Source organism: Oryctolagus cuniculus, chromosome 14 (assembly GCF_051225735.1).
Source record: "Oryctolagus cuniculus isolate XC-2025 breed Fujian yellow rabbit chromosome 14, ASM5122573v1, whole genome shotgun sequence".
Lineage (NCBI taxonomy): Eukaryota > Metazoa > Chordata > Mammalia > Lagomorpha > Leporidae > Oryctolagus > Oryctolagus cuniculus.
The window spans coordinates 3,422,331-3,445,441 of record NC_142880.1 but is presented as its reverse complement, the minus strand read 5'-3'; the positions used below and the strand labels follow the sequence as shown (position 1 = coordinate 3,445,441).

Below are 23,111 nucleotides of genomic sequence, written 5' to 3'. Positions count from 1 at the left end.
GTAGGCACACAATGAATATTTAGAAAGTAAAGGAAATGAAAGGCCAAAACACACAGGGAGATAGAAAATCTGGGCCTGCATATTCCCTTTTAAAGGAATCTATGTTTCTGGGTATGTAGACATGTATTTTTAGTTGAACAGGTAAGATCAGTACTGGTGACATGTGATTAAGGACCCTGATGGTGACATGTGATTAAGGATTAAGGGAATAAAGAGGATTTAAAAATAGCTATCTTTTAAGGTTCCTAGAAGCTGCAGTTTCTATGAGTCTACACAGATGTTTAGAATTTGAAATCTGGCTTTGCTAAAATAAAAATAATGACACTGATGGCATTATTTGAATCCCTGTGCCATGTGAGCCTCTTCCCATATTTTGTTAGTTCATGATTCCCAGGTGCACTTGCAGCAGCTTGGCTTCATTTGAAAATGTTCAGCTTGGAAGATGTGAGTGAACTAGGAGAGCAAAGTGGATTAAATACACAGGAGTCACTTGACACACTACAGGACACTGGGTGAACACCAAACATTGCTACTGCATACAACACCTGAGCACTGTCATTCTGACAGTAGGCTAAGCTTCCGCCTGCGGCGCTGGCATCCTACATGGGCACCAGCTGCGGTCTGAGCTGCTCCACTTCTGATCCAGCTCCCTGCCAATGGCCTGGGAAAGCAGCGCAAGATGGCCCAAGTGCATGCGCCCCTGTAACCACGTGGGAGACCTGGAGGAAACTCCTGCCTCCTGGCTTCAGATCAGCCTAGCTCCAGCCATTACAGCTATTTGGGGAGTGAACCAGAGAATGGAAGACCTCTCTCTCTCTCTCTCTCATAACTCTGCCTCTCAAATAAATAAATAAATCTTAAACAACAACAACACCACAACACCTGAAACAGGACTAAAGCTCCCTGCATCACAGCAGGGAAGACAATGCCAGCACTGCAGTGCAGACTCCTAAGTGGATCTTGCAGTCCTAAGTGTCTGAAGTACTACCCACACCAGCAGGTCTAGAGCTATACCTCAGTGCAAGCTCCGCCTCTTCCCCTCTACCTTCATTTTTCCAAGCTGATCAGAAGAGCTGCCAACAACCCTAACCCCACTGTATTCTGAATTCAGAACTCTCCCAGAGAACTTTCCATCCTGGGCAGCCGGATTACACACTATGCTTCCTGTTTATACACTGCCTTCGAAGAAAACAGGGAAAGAATATACTCCTGGACTTGTGCACCATAATAACACAACTATTTACTCAGACACCAAGCATTAAAGGGATGCTTCCAGGGGGCCAGCACTGTGGTGTAGTGTGTAAAGCTGCCCCCTGCAGTATTGGCATCCCATATGGATGCCGGTTCAAGTCCTGGATGCTTCACTTCCAATCCAGCTCTCTGCTATGGCCTGGGAAAGCAGTGGAAGATGGCCCAAGTGCTTGGACCCCTGCATCTGCATGTGAAACCCGGAGGAGGCTCCTGGCTCCCAGCTTCAGTTGGGCTCAGCTCTAGCCGTTGCAGCCATTTGGGGAGTGAAACAGTGAATGGAAGACCTCTCTCTCTGCCTCTGCCTCTCTGTAACTCTCCCTTTCAAATAAATAAATCTTAAAAAGGTGTGTGTGGGGGGGGGGGGGTTCCAAGTTTGTCTTGGGCATGGTGCTCACCCTACACTTGTTAGTTCCTAGAAAATAGATGCTCCGAACCACAGAGCACCCACACAGGACCAGCACAGGCTCCACTGTGTAATGAGGTAGCTACACATAAAATGAGGTTGCTCCTGAAATAAACTAAAACTGGGCTTACTGAACTACAATAACTGTAATTTTTTTATTAGCTACGAATATGGAATCTATTTAGTTTCCAATAATTACCTGTTAGATATAAAGTGTTATAAACTGCTCATTTCTGGACAAGTGTGCAGCTTTGCAATTGATAGAGCTTCTGGCCACATTTGCAGCATTCACTTATATATAAAGAACAGACATAATCTACAGTTTTACTTACTCGAATTCTGTAGCATAATATTTAAGAAAGCCCAGTAAGAGGTCTCCAAGAGTTGATTCATTCTTTGAGAGGTAAGGAGGAACATTACATGGAGCTTGATGTACAAGGTGCAGCTGGATAGCAGGACTAAAAGATTCCTGTCAAAAAGAGAGGGTAAGGGTGTAAAGCCATTAAAACGCACACTAGAACACTTGGTAATTCCTCATCTAGGCTCTCTGAAAAAGAGAAATTTCTTCATACTGGCAATTTGGAAACTTGAAGGTTTTCTTCCATTAAAAATTTCACCAGCACTTGCAGTACATCAGAATGTACCTGAAAAGCCAAGATATTCTAAACTTCACTTAAGTATTTCAGCTAACCGAATATATCCCCATGGTAGCAATAGATTTTCTAACACATTAATAAAAACTTATACAGATACAAAGATCCAATTAACATATAGATTTCTTCAAAAAACACTTCTCCCTAATTATTTCTACAAGGAGCAGTAGTACTTCATGTATGAAGGTTCTACCAAGCACAAAGATAAGAGCTTTGTCTCACTGCCACTTAAACTCTTCTCAAAGAAGCTCAATGTATGTATAGTACTTTAATATATGAACAGTACAAAGATTTTAAGATTGTTACCATTTTATTTATTTATTTATTTAGTATCTCAGAGGGAACAGAAGATAGATTCTCAAAAAAAAAAAAAAAAAAAACTGACAAGAAGAGTCAGGGAAAGCAAAGACACCAAACATACCAATAAGCAACACTCAGCAAAATTTTGCCACAAGATACTATTTACTTGCAATGTAAGCTCAAATAAGACTCTTGCTAGAAAGAATACTAACAAGTATTTATCTGCCTGCAGTATGCCACACATTTTCATATCTGACCTCTCTATTAGCAGCAAGTTCTGTTTCTGAAAAATACTAACTAAACCATAGATTCTCAAATAATAAAAACCCACAACTTAATCATTTACGGAAACTACACAGTGCCATCAAGAATGTTTTTCTGTATTTCTGCACTGCCATCAAAGTAAAAATAGATTTAAAAATAAAATTCGTTGCTTAAGGCAGAAGAATGATAACTAAAGCTAGACTTTCCAATTTAACAAATCAACACTGGGTATATAGATACCATTTCAACAAACACCCACTAAAGAATGCAGGCTTCCTACTCAACTAGCCAGTAGCACAGAGAAGTATCTTGCATCATGTAATGCTAATCCTGAAAAAAGAAATCAGTAAAAACCCAAGAGCAAAAAGTAAAAATGTTCCCTCCCTTGTGCCATGTCGTACTACCAATGAAGTTAACTTCCAAGACGTGATTACTTTTCTCTCAGAAGAAAATTTCTGTTCCAACCATAATCCACAAAGCTGGCACTCCTAAACACGGGCCCTTTCCCACTTCTAACAGCTGTGGTATTCTATCCTAGGAGTCAGGCAGAAACCTTAACTGTCCAGTGACTGACATGGTGGGGAAAGAAGAGGAGCCCCCTTTTAAAGAGTAAAGGCAGGTGGAAGGACGCCTAGACTAATCCCTTAGTCTCTTATGTGTGGAACTGAACTTAGGATATATTAAACATTATTCAAAATTCAAATTTTAATTATTTCCTATGATCAGATGAAAAGTACAATGTAAATCAAATGCTAAGAAAAGTGGTAAGAATAATCATGTGACAATTAAAATAAGAAAAGTCCATCACTGCCGAATAGTCTGCTCTGGAAGTTTACTTCATGGCTAGCAGCCTGCACAAAAAGCATTCCATTTATAAGCTGATGTTAAAATAAAAAAGTCATTTTCTTATCTGAAGTTTAAGACTCATTGAATCTTTTTTAAGTGTTTTATTTGGGTCAATAATTTAGAGAAAAAAATCTGCAATTTTGAGATAGAAACTGGAGAGTTATGAGATCTACTCTATGAAAATGTTCAGTGACACTGGGCCAATAATTCGGCCAGTCTTCCCTTAGTTCCACAGTTTGTTTTCATAGTCTTAAACAAGAGCTATGTCATAATTACTGAGAGAAAACTGAAGGAGAAATCCAAATCTAAAAAGAACACAACTTAGGGCATCCCGAAAGCGGCTACAACAGGAATTCCACGTATCCACCAAAAATGACCAGTTTTTGGTTATTATTCACAGTTCACAGACGCCTCTTCCTGATGAATCTACTGTGAAACGAAGACCATACTCAACAATCGGCGGTCAGCACTCCAGAAAGTGTCCATGTCCATCTGAAGGGGCACACAGTTACTGGAGAGGGCCCAGAGGAACCCTGCGTGAGGACTTCACTCACGTCAGGGTAGAACTCACCTCCTTGGAAAGAAAGAGGCTCCGGGATGACAAAGGGCGGGAAACAGAAAGGAGCTGGCAACTGCTCACACTGCCTGCTGTCGTGGGCGCTACACAGGGCTTCCACCACACGATGAGGTCTAGTGTGCTCACCTCCGGTCAGTGTGCTCACTCAGCAGAATGGGCAGCCTGCGCTACACAGGGCTTCCACCACACGATGAGGTCTAGTGTGCTCACCTCCGGTCAGTGTGCTCACTCAGCAGAATGGGCAGCCTGCGCTACACAGGGCTTCCACCACACGATGAGGTCTAGTGTGCTCACCTCCGGTCAGTGTGCTCACTCAGCAGAATGGGCAGCCTGCGCTACACAGGGCTTCCACCACACGATGAGGTCTGAGTGTGCTCACCTCCCGTCAGTGTGCTCACTCAGCAGAATGGGCAGCTTGTTGAAATCTGAAACGTCTTGGGTGAGAAGTACATGCAAAGGGCTCAGGTAAGGCCAAGTGCTGTTTGTTCAGGAGCTCACGCCCAGAAAGGTGAATTACTCCATGAAGGAAACAACATCGGATCTTTGTTTCAAATTCAGAAGGCAACAACAATTAAAAAAAAAAGATGAGAGAAAAATTTTGGATGGTATCTATGTCTCTAAAAAAGGAACAGTTCAGCAGGCTGATAAGCAAGATCTAAAAGTTGTTTGGCTACAGAAAGAAGAACCCAGACTATGTCTTTTGGTATTTTAATAATGCAGTAAAAGATCTACTGATTTGAAAACAAAGAAATAAAGATTGCTGCTAAGGAAGATTTCAGGAACTGGCGCTGTGGCGTAGCAGCTGAAGTCACTGCCTGCAGCGCCAGCATCCCATGGGTGCTGGTTCGAGTCCCGGCTGCTTCACTTCCAATCCAGCTCTCTGCTGTGGCCTAAGAAAGCAGTAGATGGCCCAAGTCCTTGGGCACCTGCACCTGCATGGGAGTCCCTGAAGAAGCTCCTGGCTCCTGGCTTCAGATCAGCCTAGCTCCGGCCATTGCAGTCATCTGGGGAGTGAACCAGCGGATAAAAGAACTGTCTCTGCCTCTCTGTAACTGTCTTTCATATAATAAATTTTGCAAAAAAATTTCAACAAATAATTTCTTAACCCAGCGCAGCGCAATGCCAGCCCCAACAAGTAATTTCCTTACAAGGGGGCTCTCCACTGCAGTTGCATGTTTAAGAAAACTGCACGCTACTTTGGATGGGATGAGGGGGTGCAGAACTGAAGCCACTACATTAGCGCCTAAAGAGCAATCGGAGTCCAAAGCAGGGACAACTTAAAATCACACTCAGTCCACGGACAGGCGATTTAACTGATAACGTTCACCTCTTTCAGGAAGAGGTTATTTGGATTACCGATACTTATTGCTCTTGGATATTTTTAAACGAATGGAAGGCTTCTTTATTATATTCATGTTAATGTCTTATTTTGAGTTTCTAATAACAAAATGTAATGACCTAATTTATGAAAACTTTTCCCAGGTGATATTTAAATGCTGACATTTGTGATGAAGATAGGTAATTTTCCATTTCATTTCAATCAATGACAAGAAAAATTTAAATGTAATTCTTTGAAAAACAATCTAAAAATCTGCTACTGTCTAAAAATGGCAGAAACATCTTTTAACAGAGTTCATCATTTTCCTGAGGCTGTACCATACTATCTAACTTTACTTTCAAATTTGAAATTTTGGACAATTATACATTTTAATGCAATAAGTTAGGCTGGTTAAACTTGTTGATAATTGTTTTCATAGCGATGTGCTTAGGGGCCAGTGCTGTGGCATAGTGGGAAAAGTCGCCCATCCCATATGTGCACTGGTTCGAGCCTCAGCTGCTCCACTTCCAATCCAATTTCCTGCTAACATGCCTGGGAAAGCAGCCAAGGATGGCCCAAGTGCTTGGGCCCATGCGACCCAAATGGAGGACCTAAAGAAGCTCCTGGCTCCTGGCTGCCAGCTTCGGACTGGCCCAGCTCCAGCCATTTGTGTAGTGAACCAGTGTCTGGAAGATATCTCTCTCTGTCCCTCCCGTGCTCTCTGTAACTCTTCCAAATAAATAAATTACTTTAAAAAACAAAAAATGATGTGCTTAAATGAAAGATGACTGGCTACTTTCCATCTCCAGGCTAACAGAGGGAAATTTAAGTTGCACAAGAGTTCTGCCTGAACAGGGGAAGAACAAAGTGGTGTGTTAAAGTTCCTGCCAAGCTATCTTTGTTGCATGTGGACAGCCACCAACCTGGTGGTGTATGTTAAAGACTGATCATTAGGGGCTGGCGCTGTGGCACAGCGGGCTAAAACCCCGGCCTGCAGCAATGGCATCCCATATAGGTGCCAGTTCGAGTCCCACCTGCTCCACTTCCGATCCAGCTCCCTGCTAATGCACCTGGGAAAGCAGCAGAAGATGGCCCAAAGTGCATGAGCCCCTGCAACCATCTGGGAGACCCAGAGGAAGCTGCTGGCTCCTGGCTTCAGATCGGCTCAGCTCTGGCCACTGCGGACACTTTGGGAGTGGACCAGCAGATGGAAGACCTCTCTCTCTGTCTCTCTCTCTCTCTCTAACTCTTTCAAAAAAATAAAACAAATCTTCAAAAAAAAATTGGTCATTAAATTTCCAAAATTGGATTTTATTTTACTGAGATTCTTCAAGCTCTGAAATCAGTATAACTATGTAATACAAAGTCAAGATACGACAATGAAGTCTTTTAACAGCAGGAGCTTTGGACACAGACTAGATTTAAAACCTGTAATACGAACTTTATTGGGTTACCAAATTTTCCAAAGGTGTAGCTACATCAGTTGTAAGGAAAATAACAGTATTCAAAGGGTATAACAAAGGTTAGAGGACATGATGCAGGTAAAGCATGGCAGTAGTACTATCTATTTATTGTTTAGGAGACACCATGTATCATAATTATTAAATACACACTCACACACTGCACTATTAACTGAGCATTTATATAAAATGGTTACTTCCTGAAACTTTTAACATATTATTTTAAAACAAATTTCCCTATAGCTTTCAAAATTCAAGTACATTTTAAAACAAGCTTTTACTCATTTAAAAAAAATAAATCTTCACCTAGGTATTTTAATCTCTTTCCTCAAAGGTATTCACTTATAGCCTATTATAGATAATTAATTCCCTTACCAGGCTTTGTGCATTTTAAAACAAAAGGCTGCTATAAGCATGTGCTTGTATATATGTAAAGTTTAAGATCTTTTAACAATAACTGCACAGAAAAGCTAATTCCTTATTTCCTAACTATAAGAAAGGTTATTTTCTTACATCTCTATTCCCTTAAAACAGCTTCCTAGAGTACCAAGACACAAAAAACTAATTGAAGAAATAAGTAGCCGGCGCCATGGCTCAATAGGCTAATCCTCCACCTTGCGGCGCTGGCACACCGGGTTCTAGTCCCGGTCAGGGCGCCGGATTCTGTCCCGGTTGCCCCTCTTCCAGGCCAGCTCTCTGCCGTGGCCCGGGAATGCAGTGGAGGATGGCCCAAGTGCTTGGGCCCTGCACCCGCATGGGAGACCAGGAGAAGCACCTGGCTCCTGCCATCAGATCAGCACAGCGCGCCGACCGCGGTGGCCATTGGAGGGTGAACCAACGGCAAAAGGAAGACCTTTCTCTCTGTCTCACTCTCTCACTGTCCACTCTGCCTGTCAAAAAAAAAAAAAAAAAAAAAAAAAAAAATAAGTTGCCAGGGCTGGCAGTGCAATGCAGTGAGTTAAGCCATCATTTGAGACTCCAACATCCCAAATCAGACCACCTGTTCAAGTCCTGGCTGCTCCACTTCCAATCGAGCTCCCTGCTAATGTGCCTGGGAAAGCAGTCAACAAAAGCCCAAGTACTTGAGCCCCTGCAGCCACGTGAGAGACCCGGAAGACGCTCCTGGCCCTTGGCTTCAGCCTGGCCAAGTGTCAGCCATTGTGGCCATTTGTGGAATGAATCAACAGATCAAAGATTCTCATTCTCTTTATTTCTCTCTGGGACTCTTGCAAATAAATAAATCTTTTTTAAAAATCTTTTAACTAGAAGTTCAAAGTTTAAAACAAACGTGTGGTTCTTTGTAAAGCAACAAAAATTTTTTTTTACTCTAAAGTTTTAAGTCATTCTCAAATTTATTTATAAAAGCTCAAATTGTATCATATCTTTTTAAATATTTTATTTATTTGAGACACAGAGTTCTGGCGGGGGTGGGTACAGAGAGCCAGAGATCTTCCATCTGCTGATTCACTCCCCAAATGTTCACAATGGCCAAGGCTGGGCCAGACAGAAGCCAGGAGCCAGGGGCTTCTTCTGGGTCTCCCAAATGGCCACATGAATGCAGCGGCCCAAGGACCGTTTTCCCAGGTGCATTAGCAGGCAGCTGGATCACAAGTGGAACAGGTGGGACTTGAATCAGTGCCCATACAGGATTGCCAGCATCACAGTCTTTACCCACTGCACCCCAATGCCCAACTCTCCCCCAACCCACTTCTCTTAAAGGTATATCTGTATAGAAACAATGAGATACACAGAAATAACCTAACAGGTAGCAGAAATTAGATGAAATGACATGTTAATGAACACTACCACAAGAATGCCTTCCCTGGGGACGCCTGGGGACTGCGCTAGCACTCCATTAATCTCCTCGGTGCAGGTATAGGACAGGATGATTAGCAAATGGAGGGGACAGGATAGGACCAGAGGTAACAGATACGAAGTCAGGACTCTGTCATGGAGGAAAACTACATGAACAGGAAAATGGACACACGTGAAAACTCAGGTTGTTCAAATTAGAATATATCAGTAAACAATACCTTTGCCCCAAGCACAAAATACTTAAGTGATATGTCCCCAGAATCTCAGTTTAAAAGGAGCTCACGTAGCATGGGACAATACAGAATAACAGACTCTTTTAACTCTAAGTTTAATACTATTCCTTGTATGCTGAAAAATATATGTAGCTCTTTCAACAATGAAAGCTGGTTTTTAAAGAAAAATAGGTTGTTGGGACAATAAAATGAAATAGCCAACACACCACAATTATCTCTCACCTTTCAGCTTGAGCTAAAGAATAAAAACGGGGGCAGCAGGGCCATTCATGAGTAAGGCTGCAAGTTCAAGGTACTCGAGGGTGGGTGGGGTGGCGCAGATTAAGCCCCTGCTTTGATGCCCACACCCCGTTTCAGAGCGCCAGTCTGAGTCCCAGCTGCGCCACTTCTGACCCACCTTCCTGCAAATGCACCTGGATAGGCCACAAATGGCCCAAATATGTGGGTCCCTGCCACCCACAAGGGAGACTCCAATGGAGTCCCCAGCTCCTGGCGCTAACCTGGTCTAGCTCTAGCTGTTGAGAGACAGCTGTTTTGGGGGACTGAATCAATGGATGGCCATTTTTCTTTCTGCCCTTCAAAAAACTATTTTTTAAAAAGGTCAAGTTATTTCTGTACTTTCTGATGCTTACATTTTTCATAATGTGTAAATAAAACTTAAAGACTAATACCTAACTATACTGCAAAGTCATTATAATAGTTCATAGAAGAAGCAGAAGTTAGTCTTTTTTTTTTTTAAAGATTTATTTATTTATTAGAAAGTCAGAGTTGCAGAGAGAGAGAGACTCTTCCATCAGCTGGCTCCCTCCCCAGTTGGCCATAATGGCAGGAGCTGCACCAATCCAAAACCAGGAACAAGAACTTCCTCCAGTTCTCTATGCAGGTACAGGGGCCCAAGTACTTGGGTAATCTTCCACTGCTTTCTCAGCCATAGTAGAGAGCTGGATCAGAAGTGGATCAGCTGGGATTCGAACTAATACCTATATGGAATGCCAGCACTGCAGGCAGTGGTTTTACCCGCTATGCCACAGCGCCAGGCCCAGAAGTTAGTTTTGAAAAGGAGGAAAATGAAACAGCCAGATTTCCAAAGGTTCTAGCCATGATGCCTTCTGGTAGATGACCCAGAAACTGAGAAAGCCCCATTACAGCAGGACTCTATTAGTGAACCTTTGCTATCCAGTATCTTGCCTGTGTGCATTATAGCTGATGCTCAAAACCAAGAATATCAGTTCCTCATAATCATGAGACAAATTTATATTTATGATGTTCCATATAAAACATATTAATTATACTGTGTGATACAATAAGTAAATTCTTCAAAAATTGATAATTTGGGGATAGCACTGTGGCGTTAGCAGATAAAGCCACGGCCTGCAATGCCAGCTTCCCCTATGGGTGCCAGTACATGTCCCAGCTGCTCCACTCAGTGCCTAATGGCCCAGGAAAAGCAGCAAAATACAGCCCAACTACTTGAGTCCCTGCCACCTCCACAGGACACCTGAGGAAGCACCTGCCTCTGGTCTGACCCAGCATCACTTGTTGTGGCCATCTGGGGAGTGAACCAACAGAGGAAGCTCTTTGACTCAACCTCTCCCTCTGTAACTCTGACTTTCAAATAAATAATTTTTTTAAAACATTGATTTCAAGTTGGATATATTTTTATTTATAATATGACCATTTCCTAAGTTTAAAAAACAGCTCTCCTTTTAAGTGTATGAAACAGGTAAAAATCATGTGGTTGCAGAAGTCTGTCAAACATTCTGAACAAGGAACTTAAATATTATATACAAAAAAAATCAGAACAAGGATGACTATGGAGGAAAACAGAGATGGCAGGAGTATAAAACAAGGAAACAGAATCCTGGAGTAAGAACAAATGAAAACTGGAAAAGCAACAAAAGGATTCACATCCGTTATAAGTATGTACATATTCCCGAGGCTTCTCTAAACTCAAAGTGAGCAACATCCTAAATCTTTTCCTAGCACCACCCTTCTCTTCTAGAATGATCTGTCTGCACCTAACTTCAGCAGGATTCTTAACATCATACATAGAAGAAGGGTATACAACATTACCTTCTTTGGTGTATCACTTGGCAAGAACTAATAAAAGACACAAATATTATCCAGATAGGGCCAGCATTATGGCCTGATGCGTTAAGCCTTCACCTGCAATGCAAGCATCCCAAATGTGCTCTACTTCCAATCCAGCTCCTGCTAATGCCTTGAGAAGGCAGAGGAAGATGGCCTATGTGCTTGGGAACCTGCACTATGGGAGACCCAGAAGAAGCTCTTGGCTCTGGCTTCAGCCTGGCTCAGCCCCAGCTGTTACAGCCATTTGGGGAGTGAACCAGCAGATGGACGATCTCTCTCTCTGTATCTGCCCCTCCCCCTCTGTAACTCTGCCTTTCAAATAAAAATAAGCCTTAAAAAAATTATCCAACTGTTCAACTTCTTATTTTTTTCCTCTGGGTCTCAAAATATGAATATACTGGGCTAAAAAATTTGAGATACTAACTAAAGAAACACTATGAACCTATATTCTAAAATAGTACAAAGAAAACTGGTAAAGGCCAAACAGACCTTCACCATCAGAGTATATTTAATCCCCAATGGTAATAATCTGCACCATGCAGAATTCTAACCCTCATATTTACTGACCAAACTATGCACCAATATCCAAATTCAGTGTCAGAGTTTTCTGAGAAATTCTATGAAACATTTAAATGTTCCAGTGGCCAATGCCTCAGCCTATATGAAAAACATTATTATGTACTTAGCCTTACTACTTTTATATTCACATTAATACTGCATATAATAACTCCACATACACTTGACTACAATATATATTATAATAATTTATAAGAAACACTTACTGGGTAAATTTTTTGGAGGGATGGAAGGATGGGTTCAGGTAAGGCTATAAAAAGAAAAAGTTCAAAACTTCTGTAATTTACATGATTCATTTTTACAATGCAATAATTTGCCAGCTACACCCCAGGTATAAGGGTTTATGCTAAAATTCAACAGTTTTCATACATTTCCTGAGACTAATTATGATCCATTAAAATTTTAAATTTATAAAGTATCTAAGTTGATACTTTAAGGCTGCGGTAATGAACTGTGTATAGGCCTGTGGAAACCAGTGTTTCTTGCACTGTTTTAGAACAGACTATCATTAAAGGGACACATGTCATTTGGTCCGACATCAAACACACACAAAATAAGCAAGACAAGGATTGCTCTACAGATACCAAATAGACATTGTTAAGATGGATGTAGCTATAAAAAATATGACAAGCACAATTCAATGATACTGTATCATGAGATAGTTCAATCCAAGTAGTTCAATATTAAATTTCTACTAATACCAAAATTGAGAGAGTTCCAGGAAAACATCCAGTAAATCAAACAAAACTGAAAGGAAAATCTTCAACTTCATTAATACGTCTTATAAAAGAATGCCTTAGCAGAGGTCAGATAGCTGTATCAGGAGATTTGTACCACTCTGTTATTAATAAATACAATTCTATATAAAGGACTCATTATCTTCATGTCACTACCAATTTTTTGATGCCTTATCTTTCAGTTTTCAACAAATTTTTCAACAAATCCAAGCTCCCTAAAAGCATTAACAGTAATTTCATTATCATTTTAACTGGAATACTATAAAAGGCAAAGTGATTGACATTTAAAATACAACTGTAAAATAGTATGCTTTCAGTATTTTTAAGATTTCTCTAATATTAGAGACCATAGTGCCATATAACAAACTTTGTATTTAAAAATCAGGTAACTAGCAACTCAGTAGCAAAAAATAATTCATTATTTAGCAAAAATGACTTCTGGAATACATCAATGCACACATAACCAATCATTATGACCAACTGGACATGATTCACAGCTTTAACTACATGGGTATAAATTTCCACCACACAAAAGACAGTAGGATGCTTTACTTAAATTCCCATTCTGTATCGTGCTTCACTTCCAAGTTAGAAACTGGGATAAAATAAAATCCTGTCATACTGTACTATACAGCTGAGAATATCAGAAGAAAGAATTAACTTATTACTTACCAGGATAACTCTTAGGAAGTAAAGTGATTAGAAAGGAGAAGTCTTCAAAAAGTTAATGGAAAGTGACTTATGAAAAAGTTACACAACAATTTCAACATTTTTCCATCAAAATAACCTCTTAATTCCATTTTCCATGAACTTTTTGAAGCCCCAGACACTTTAATTCTCCATTTGTGTAACATTTCTCTTTACAGCTTTCTAATCATTCTTATAATAAGTGAAATTGGAAAAAAAAAACTTTCTAGAAAGTTAATTTATTTAAAAATATGAATTCCTGGGGACCAGAATAGTGGTGCCACAGGTGAAGCTGCCACTTGGGACACTGACATCCCACACCAGAGCTGCTGGTTCAGGCCTTGTCTGCTCTACTTCTGGTCCAGTGTCCTGCTATGCATCCTGGGAAAGCAGCACATGATGGCTCAAGCGTCTGAGACTGAGCCTCAGCTCTGGCTCCAGATTCCGATTTCCAACCAGCATGGACCCTGGGAGGCAGCAGTGATGGCTCAAATACTTGGGTTCCTGCCATCACCTGGTGACCTAGACTGAGTTCTAGGCTCACAGTTTTGGCCTGCCCTAGCCCAGCTATCACCGGCACTTGGTGAATAAGCCAGTGAATAGGGGGCTATCTGCCTCCCCTCTCTCCCGAGCACTCACTGAAAAAATCTGAACTCCTTCCTGTTGATTATACCATGAATTAAAATTAAAATCAAAGAATGAAGACTGTAGCAGCATAGAAAAAAGACCCTTTATCTCAATTTAAAAATCCTAACTAGAACGCCAACAAAGGAAAATAAATACTAACACTAAGTGACAGAAGAGTCTTTAAAACTAAGCAACTTGAAAGCTTTTGGAGGCAGGGGTATCATTCCGTAAATGCTGTGTCTTACAATCTTGAATATTTATAAACACCGATCATTAGAGAAGCAATATATACACTACAATAATTACTAGCTAACACTGTCTGGATAGCAGGCTCCAAGAGCTGAGTACTTTTTGTTTACCATATTCCAAGCCAATGTAAATTCTGAAAGAATCTAACTTTATTTAGATTCAATGAAGACTATTTTGACTCCACCCACGTTGGAGATCACACTGGAGTTCCTGGCCCTTGGCTTTGGCCTGGCCCAATCCCAGCCTTTATGGCCATGTAGTTAACCAGCAGCGGCCGGGGCTGTAGCACAGCAGGTTAATGCCTTGGCCTGAAGCGCAGGCATCCCATATGGGTGCTGGTTCTAGACCCAGCTGCTTCACTTCCCATTCAGCTTTCTGTTATGGCCTGGGAAAGCGTAGAAGATGGCCCAAGTCCTTGGGCCCCTGCACCCACATGGGAAACCTGGAGGAAGCTGCGGCCTCATGGCTTCGGATCAGTGCAGCTCCAGCCGTTGTGGCCAATTGCAAAGTGAACCATAAGATGGAAGGCCTCTCTCTCTCTCTCTGCCTCTCCTCTCTGTGTAACTCTTTCAAATAAATTAAAAAATCTTAAAAAAAAAAAAGAAAAAGTTAACCAGCAGATGGAAGGTGGATCTCTGTCTCCTCTCTACCACTACCACCAACCCTGCCTTTCAAATAAATTAGTCTTTCTGAAAATCAATTATTAAAAGAGACCTTCACCAATATTAATCATTAATTTTGAAAATGCAAGGACAGGGGCAGGGCTTTGGCACAGCAGTCCAGACACTGCTTGGTGGGGCCAGGGCTGTGGCGCAACAGGTAAAAGCCCTGGCCTGAAGCGCCGGCTCCCCATGTGGGCACCGGTTCGTATCCTGGCTCCTCCACTTCCAGTCCAGCTCTCTGCTATGGCCTGGGAGAGCAGTACAGGATAGCCCAGGTCCTTGGGCCCCTGCACCCACGTGGGAGACCCGAAAGAAGCTCCTTGCTTGTGGCTTTGGAGCAGCACAGCTCCGGCCGTTGCAGGCCATCTCGGGGGTGAACCAGCAGATGTAAGACTCACTCTCTCTCTCTCTCTCTCTCTGTCCGTACCTCTTTCTGTAACTCTTTCAAAGAAATGAAATAAATTAAAAAAAAAAAAAAAAAAGACATTGCTTGGGATGCCTGCAACCCATATCAGAGTACAGGGTTGCATTCCCAATTCTAGTTTCCTGCCAATGCACACCCTGAGAGGTAGCAGGTGATGTTCAAGTAGTTGGATTCCTGCCACCCACATGGGAGACCTACATTAACACCCAGCTGCAGCGTCACCTACCTACCCTTGCCAGCATTAGGGGAGTGAACCAGCAGACGGATGCTCTGTCTTGTTCTATCAAACATGCGAGCATTAGGGGAGTGAACCAGCAGACAGATGCTCTGTCTTGCTCTATCAAACAAATAAAAAATTGAGGGGTCAGCATTGTGGCACTGAAGCCACAATGCAATGTTGGTATCCCATATGGGCAATTGCTGCCCTACTTCCAATCCATGAGTCACTGTTTTCAATTAAGCACTGAAATTCATTCTATAAAATCCCTTCTACATACTGAGGACTTGTTTCATTTCTCTGGTCAGGGCAGAAAAGAAATTAAAGCATTGAAGAAGTTAAATAAAACTCAAAGTTCATTTACTCAGGCCAAGAGGTACTAACAATCAAAATTACAAAAACTGTGGCCCAGCTGGAAGAATTTTGTATTGTAGGTCTTTTCCTCTCACTGTAACTGGATACTGCCACTAATTACTCTAATTTATTTTACAGAGCAGTACCTTGTATTTGCAGTATATTTGCCCAGATTTGCTCTGGAGAGTTGATGTCTTTCAAGACTGAAAGAAACTGCTGATGATAATGTCACTGATCACAAACTACCTCAGTAAATGGGATGACTGTCAAAAACAAACCAAATTTAGCATGATTTCACTACACTGGCGGAACAGTTAACATCTGAATTCTCCATTTGCCTAAAAAGCCACCTCAGGCCACCTATGATTAAAATACATTTTCTTTTTTTTTTTTTTTAAAGATTTATTTATTTATTTGAAAGTCAGAGTTGCACAGAGAGGAAAGGCAGAGAGAGAGAGAGGTCTTCCATCTGATGGTTCACTCCCAGATGGCTGCAACGGCCACAGCTGTGCTGATCCGAAGCCAGGAGCTTCCTCCAGGTCTTCCATGCGGGTGCAGGGGCCCAAGGACCTGGGCTATCCTGTACTGCTCTCCCAGGCCATAGCAGAGAGCTGGACTGGAAGTGGAGGAGCCAGGATACGAACCGGTGCCCACATGGGGAGCCGGCGCTTCAGGCCAGGGCTTTTACCTGTTGCGCCACAGCCCTGGCCCCACCAAGCAGCTGGGTCTAGAACCGGCGCCCATATGGGATGCCGGCACTTAAGGACAGGGCATTAACCCGCTGCACTACAGCACTGGCCACAAAATACATTTTCTAAAGAGGTGAAACAAACTAAAATTGTCAATGTGATTACTAAGAATGGAAGGAGAGCACATTTTTAGACATTCCAGCAAATTAGACACGTTAGTCAAACCTAATATATAATCACTACGAACATTAAAACATGGACAGATATTGGGTGTTAGTACATGCCTTTCATAGTATGCTTTACATTTCATATATATATTTATAAGAAATCCTCCTGATCTATCAATTTTTAGGAAGAGTCAACTGTAATCCACAAGAGCAGAGTTCCTAGAAATAAAAATCAGAAGTGGTATGTTTCAGATTTAACTGTAAAACAACAAAAAATGATTAGTAGTACACAATGTAGTACCTAAACAGCCACTGACACACTTCAAATCCTTTTAATGGGCAAATCGATCACCAAATTAACAAATATCCAAGACTTGTCAGCAATAAAAATGCATTTCTTATGAATAACTTAAAACTTCTGAGCAAAGATTATCAAACTTTTCTGCTAACTCATTTGTAAGTCTGGACCTTTTAAATTATTTTAAGACTTTCTCAACAGTTAAAAAAAACCACTTGACTCTATCAAAGGTAAATATTTTGTGATTTAACATATAATAAAACATCTACAGTAACAGTAAAATATAAACAAAACAAAATCAGTCTTTAATAAGAATTTTTGGCATATACTTTTTTAGTATTTGTATACATATACATATAAATACATACACAAACACAAATATATTTACCATTCTTTTTTTTTTTTTTGACAGGCAGAGTTTAGACAGTGAGAGAGACAGAGAAAGGTCTTCCTTCTGTTGGTTCTTAAAATAAAATTGATTATGATATTAATTAAGAGTGTATCATGAGAGCCGGCACTGTGGCACAGCAGGTTAAGTTGCCATCTGCAGCACTGGCATCCCATGTGGGCACCAGTCCTACCTCCTCCACTTTTGATCCAGCTACCTGCTAATGTGCCTGGGAAAGCAGCAGAAGATGGCTCAAGTGCTTGATCCCTGCACTCATGTGGGAGACCCAAAAGAAGTTGGCCAGTGCCACAGCTCACTAGGCTAATCCTCCGCCTGCAGCGATGGCACTCCGGGTTCTAGGCCTGGTTGGGACGCCAGTTCTGTCCCAGTTGCTTCTCTTCCAGTCCAGCTCTCTGCTGTGGCCCAGGAAGGCAGTGGAGGATGGCCCAAGTGTTTGGGCCCTGCACCCGCATGGGAGACCAGGAGAAGCACCTGGCTCCTGGCTTCGGATCAGTGTGGTGCGCAGGCTGTGGCGGCCATTTGTGGGGGGGTGAACCAACAGAAGGAAGACCTTTCTCTCTGTCTCTCTCTCACTGTCTAACTCTGCCTGTCAAAAAAAAAAAAAAAAAAAAAAAAAAAAAAGATCCTGGCTCCTTGCTTTGGATCACCCCAGGTCCAGCCATTGCAGCCATTTGGAGAGTGAACCAGCGGATGGAAGACTCTCTCTCTCTCTCTCTCTCTCTGCCTCTGCCTCTAACTCTGCCTTTCAAATAAATAAATCTTTTTTTTTACAAAAAAAAAAAAAGGTATAGAGAGGGGCCAGCATTGTGATGTAAAGGGTAAAGCCGCCACTGTGACACCAGCATCCCATATGGGTGTCAGTTCACGTTCTGATTGGTGGTGCACTTACTTCTGATCCAGCTCCCTGCTAATAAATAGCATGAGAAAAGCAGCAGAAGATAGCCAAGGTACTTGGGCCTTTGCTTCTATGTGGGAGACCTGGAAGAAGCTCCTGATGCTTGGCTTCAGCCTGGCTCAGCCCCGGCCATTGCGGCATTTGGGGAGTGAAGCAGAGGATGCAAGATCTCTCTGTGTCTCCCTCTCTGTAACTCTTTCAAATAAATAAATAAATAAATATTTAAAAAAAAAAAAAGACAGGAATATAGAGTATAAGGTTATGTTCTCTGCCAGGACAAATACCACATGTAAGCCAAGAGCATGTCACATGCTTTGCTGGCCAAGGAAAGAAAACGGTGGTGTCCTATGAAAATCAAGAAAATTTACATGAACAGTTGGTCAAACAGAAGGGCTTCTCTGAGGATGTGATCAAGACGTGCCTGAAGGTAGAATCAAGATTTTCTGAAAAACCAATCCCTAAATTACTCAGCTAGAGGAAAAATACCTGCACTGAGAAAATAAAAATAAGTGTGTATGCAAGTGTGCTGAGTGAAGCGGGAGGGCTAACAATTATGCTGTCTGGCATGGTCTACCCATTATTCTGACTCCGATCCATCTCATGTTTTGGTGTTAACATATACCATTTTTCATGAAATCATAGTAGTGGTCATATTTTTTGGTTCTGACATTTCATGTGGCAAAATGAAAATTCAAAAGAGTGAGTCTTTTGTTGAAATTTTCCTGTTCCCTGTAATCCAGAAGTCAGGAATCATACCATAACACACAGCTAGAAGAAAATACAAGAACATAATTTTTAAAAAGGCTGGGTGTTTTGTTTTGGTTTGGTTTTTTTGCAGAGAAGGAAAAAAAAACTATACTCATTATAGTTACTCACTTATCAAAAAAGTCAAATTAAAAGAATTAGCATTTATGTCTGGCTAGATTTGGTTTGACATTTTGATGCCCTTGCAAAGAAAGTGAAAGAAGGAAAAAATAATTAACAATAACAATCTCTGGACGCTGAAATACAGAAAAATCATTGTTCTTTTCTTCTTTCCACTATAGTGTACTTCTAAGATTTTTCTGTGGTATATATGCACAATTTATTCAAATGGGATTTTGGGGCTGGCACTGTAGCATAGTGGGCTATTAAGCCTCTGTCTGGGGCACCAGCTTCCAATATGGACACTGGTTCTAGTCCCAGCTGCTCCTCTTCCAATCCAGCTCTCTGCTATGGCTTCGGAAAGCAGTGGAAGATGGCCCAAGTGCTTGGGCCTCTGCACCCATGTTGTAGACCTGGAAAAAGCTCCGGGCTGCTAGCTTCAGATCATCCCAGCTCTGTTCTTTGTGGCCATTTGGGGAGTGAACCAGCAGATGGAAGACGTCTGTCTATATATATCACCCTCTCTATATAGCTCTGCCTCTCAAATACATAAATAAATCTTTTAAAAAAAATACAACAGGATTTAGAAGTGTAATTATATCTTAATATCACTACCCTTTAATTATTTTAAATAATAGTTTTGAAATAAAAGTACAAAATTAAATGTGAACAGAATCTTATTCATGCTTCTATACTGATTAAAATAGTGAGGCTGAATACATTAAAATAGTGATGCAAAATACATTGTTCAATTCATTCATTGCAAACAAGTAAGTGCTATGCTAAGCAAGATCTTTAAAAAAACACAGAATTCCTGACAAACTACCTTACTCTTGAACTGTTCTTTTTTAAAGGATTTAAGCATGACAATCTTTTATTTAGTCCCCAAACATTTCTATCCTCCCATTATTCTTCTACAAAGGGATTCTCAATTTGGGTATCATCCTCCCAAAAGCCATCAAAAGAACAGACTCCCAGGAATTAAAAATTACAGTTATACAAAACTGTATTCCTCAACCTTGATAATTTCTGATCCATGTACCAAAAAAAAATGAGCCTTCCTTTTTCCCAGTTCCCAATATTCTTTGTATAGAAACACTGCTTTAGGACAGCAAATCATCTCCACTTTCCAAACTCTTATTTTTCTGGTGTCTTTGACTGAATTGCGGATAAATATAAAATAATTTATATTTTTCAGAATCTAAATATAAAAATCATGGGCAGTCACTTGCCCAGTGGTTAAGACATCCAGTTAGGAATCTCACATGGCTGTCAGAGTCCCTGGGTTCGAGTCCCAGTCTGCTCCTGGGAACAGCTACCTGCTGATGTGCACCCTGGGCGATGGCTCCCAGGGCCGCTCGAGTGCTTGAGTCCCTGCCATCCACGTGGAAGACCTGGACTGAGTTCCTGTCTCCAGACTTTAGTCCCTGTCCAGGACCACTGCAGACATACAAGGAGTGAAGCAGTGGATGGGAGCTTGCTCTCTGCCTCTTGAATGAATGAATAAACCAATGAATTTATGAATAGATAGATACATATTCTTTCAAAAACAAGTAAATGTTAAAAGCATCAAACTGCAATAGAGGGAAATTTTAAATAGGTCTCTTTAAAAGCTGCATTGCAAAAAACAATTTGTTACAGAGCAGATGAACGACACACTGACAGTCATCTCAAAGCAGCTCCATTCACCCAAAGGTGCTTCAAAAGATACATTAGGAACCCAAAAGCTGTAAGCCACTGATAATTCATATGCTTGCAGGTACAGCTGTTAAAATGTTAACTTTTAGAAGCAGAGAATGTAAGGTCCAGGAAGAAAACAACGGTGTTTCTACCTTGTCCACCGCTATACTCCCATGGAATAAACACATGACTATTATAAAAGGATACTGCCCAAAGTTTGTGGAGAATGGAAGAAAAAGTTTATTTCAGTTCCAAAAATAAATTTCTAAAATTCAAGCATTTGAAGAGGTGAACCAGAGGATGAAGATTTCTCTGTCTCTCTTGTCTCTTGGCTTTTCAAATACAATGAAAATGAATAAACTAGAAAGTTTTAATTTTTTTTATAAATGATAAAATCTAGATGGGGGGAAGTTCATAATAATTAAAATTTATTTCAGCAACAAGAGAATAATTTCACTCCTGTCTCAAATGAAAAACAAAACCACGATGAATGCTGCTGGTGCTTATGTTCACAGGTCTTCCGAACCTTCAGCTGCATCAACATAACGGGTCCACAACAAAGTAATCTTGGGCTACAAAAGTGGAGATAGAAAAACTGTCGAAAAATAAAAACAGTGAAACCCACATTTCTTAAAGATTTGTTCAAAGCAACAATACAGAAATATAGTTTCGTGAACCTTAGAAAGAACTCCCTAAAACAATACTATTTAAAGATAAGATCTACAGAGAAAACAGCAAAATATAGTTTAGCTGCATTTCAGTTTTAAAATTTGGGAAAACAACCATCATACTTACTCTGTAAATAGTGCAAAACCATCAATACAAGACTATAGCTGTTTAAAGTACCACGACTGGCGTCGTTTATATCATGGTGACTGGCCCACTTCTTAATCACCAGCACTAACGGACGAACTCGATTTTCAACTGAAAGTAAAATTAAAACTTAAAAATCGTAAGAAGATATCAATTTCTTTAAAAATTTAAATCATTTCCCAATTTTGTACCAGTAAAAGATCACTATCTGTATACTAAACACAATCATGTTTTTTACTTCTGAAATTTACCTGTTACCTTTAAAAAACTATCAAATATTAAAAGATACTTGATTTACCTATAATTCTGGGAGTATATGATTTTAGAATAGCAACATCCTATACAAATAATCAAATAAAACATGATATCCCTAAACACAACTAATGAAACTACAAACATCTTTTAAAAGAATAACGAATGAAAGAAAAACAGAAGCTGACATTTATAAATACACCAAAAACTTACGGTATGCATAAGTTCTGAGAAGGAATGTGTTTCTTATTCCAGCAATATTGTTTACATTCAAGTCAAACTCCACACAACTATTAAAAGAAAAAAAAGGGGGGGGGGGACAAGCTGTAGCTCAATTACAAATAACCTCATTCCCTAGTAACTAAGTTAATGCCCATCAACCCAGCAGTGCGGACAGAATACCACGAGTCCAAAGGACCCAGATGTGGGGTTCTGTATTGTTTGTTTTTAAATACTTCATTTATTTATTTGAGATGGAGTTTCAGAGAAAGGGAGAGACAGAAAGGTCTTCCATCTGCTGGTTCCCGCCCCAGATGGCCACAGCAGCTGGAGCTGGGCCAATCCGAAAGGAGCCACAAGCATCTTTTGCATCTCCCATGGGGTGCAGGGCCCCAAGCACTTGGGCCAGCCTCCACTGCTGGCCAGGCCACAGCAGAGAGCTGGACTAGAGGACGAGCAGCCAGGACACGAGCTGGTGCTCAGATGGGATCCCAGGGCAGGCAGAAGTTTAGCCTACTATGCCACAGTGCCAGCCTCCTTCTAGATGTGTTTGTAAAATGAGGCATATAAGAATAAATACTTACTAAGCCATTATGACGTGGTCTGGTGCTGACTAGACTACTACTGCAAGATCTATAATGTACTAGACAGGTCCCAATTACCCAAAGAAAGGAATTTTTACAATCATGTGCTCCTTTCCAGATAAACCGATTACATAACCAAAAACACTTCTTTCTGGGCAAGTTGTACCACTAAGTCATATACTCTCATGTAATTTGGAACTACTGCATTATTTACCTTAAAACAATCAGAATAAAGGGTCAAATATGTTTTTTTTTAAAGTGTCTATCTAAACATTCCATTCCTTCTAAAAAGGCTAATGGATTATGATACATCAAATATAGCTTAAGCATGTAACAGAAAGGATACTTTTTTTTATATATGGTTTATTTATGTATTGAAAGGCAGAGTTAAAAAGCATCCACTGGTCCACTTCCCAAATGACTTCAACAGCCAGGACTGGGCCGTCTGGACCCAAAAAGCCAAGTGAAACCAATGTTCACATGGAAAGCCAGCGACA

At 40.9% G+C, this 23,111-nt stretch overlaps 1 protein-coding gene across 9 annotated transcripts in view; it reads right to left on the bottom strand.

Annotated features, from left to right (window-relative positions):
• TENT2 (terminal nucleotidyltransferase 2) overlaps positions 1-23,111 on the bottom strand; it is an 87,637-nt gene that overhangs the window by 15,008 nt on the left and 49,518 nt on the right. For 4 of the 9 annotated variants that reach the window (XR_016220343.1, XR_016220344.1, XM_008261869.5 and 1 more), the window contains exons 9-12: positions 22,025-22,101; positions 21,542-21,670; positions 11,994-12,037; positions 1,987-2,123 (exon numbers count right to left, since the gene is read on the bottom strand). Coding sequence is in view for 5 of the 9 variants with exons in the window: in XM_008261869.5 (XP_008260091.3) it covers positions 1,987-2,123; positions 11,994-12,037; positions 21,542-21,670; positions 22,025-22,101 (387 nt within the window). In the remaining 4 variants the exon portion in view is untranslated. Of the gene's footprint in view, positions 1-1,986; positions 2,124-11,993; positions 12,038-21,201; positions 21,342-21,541; positions 21,671-22,024; positions 22,102-23,111 lie in introns of those variants that run through there. The other 5 variants (XR_016220346.1, XR_016220347.1, XM_051854076.3 and 2 more) reach the window with 3 other exon arrangements.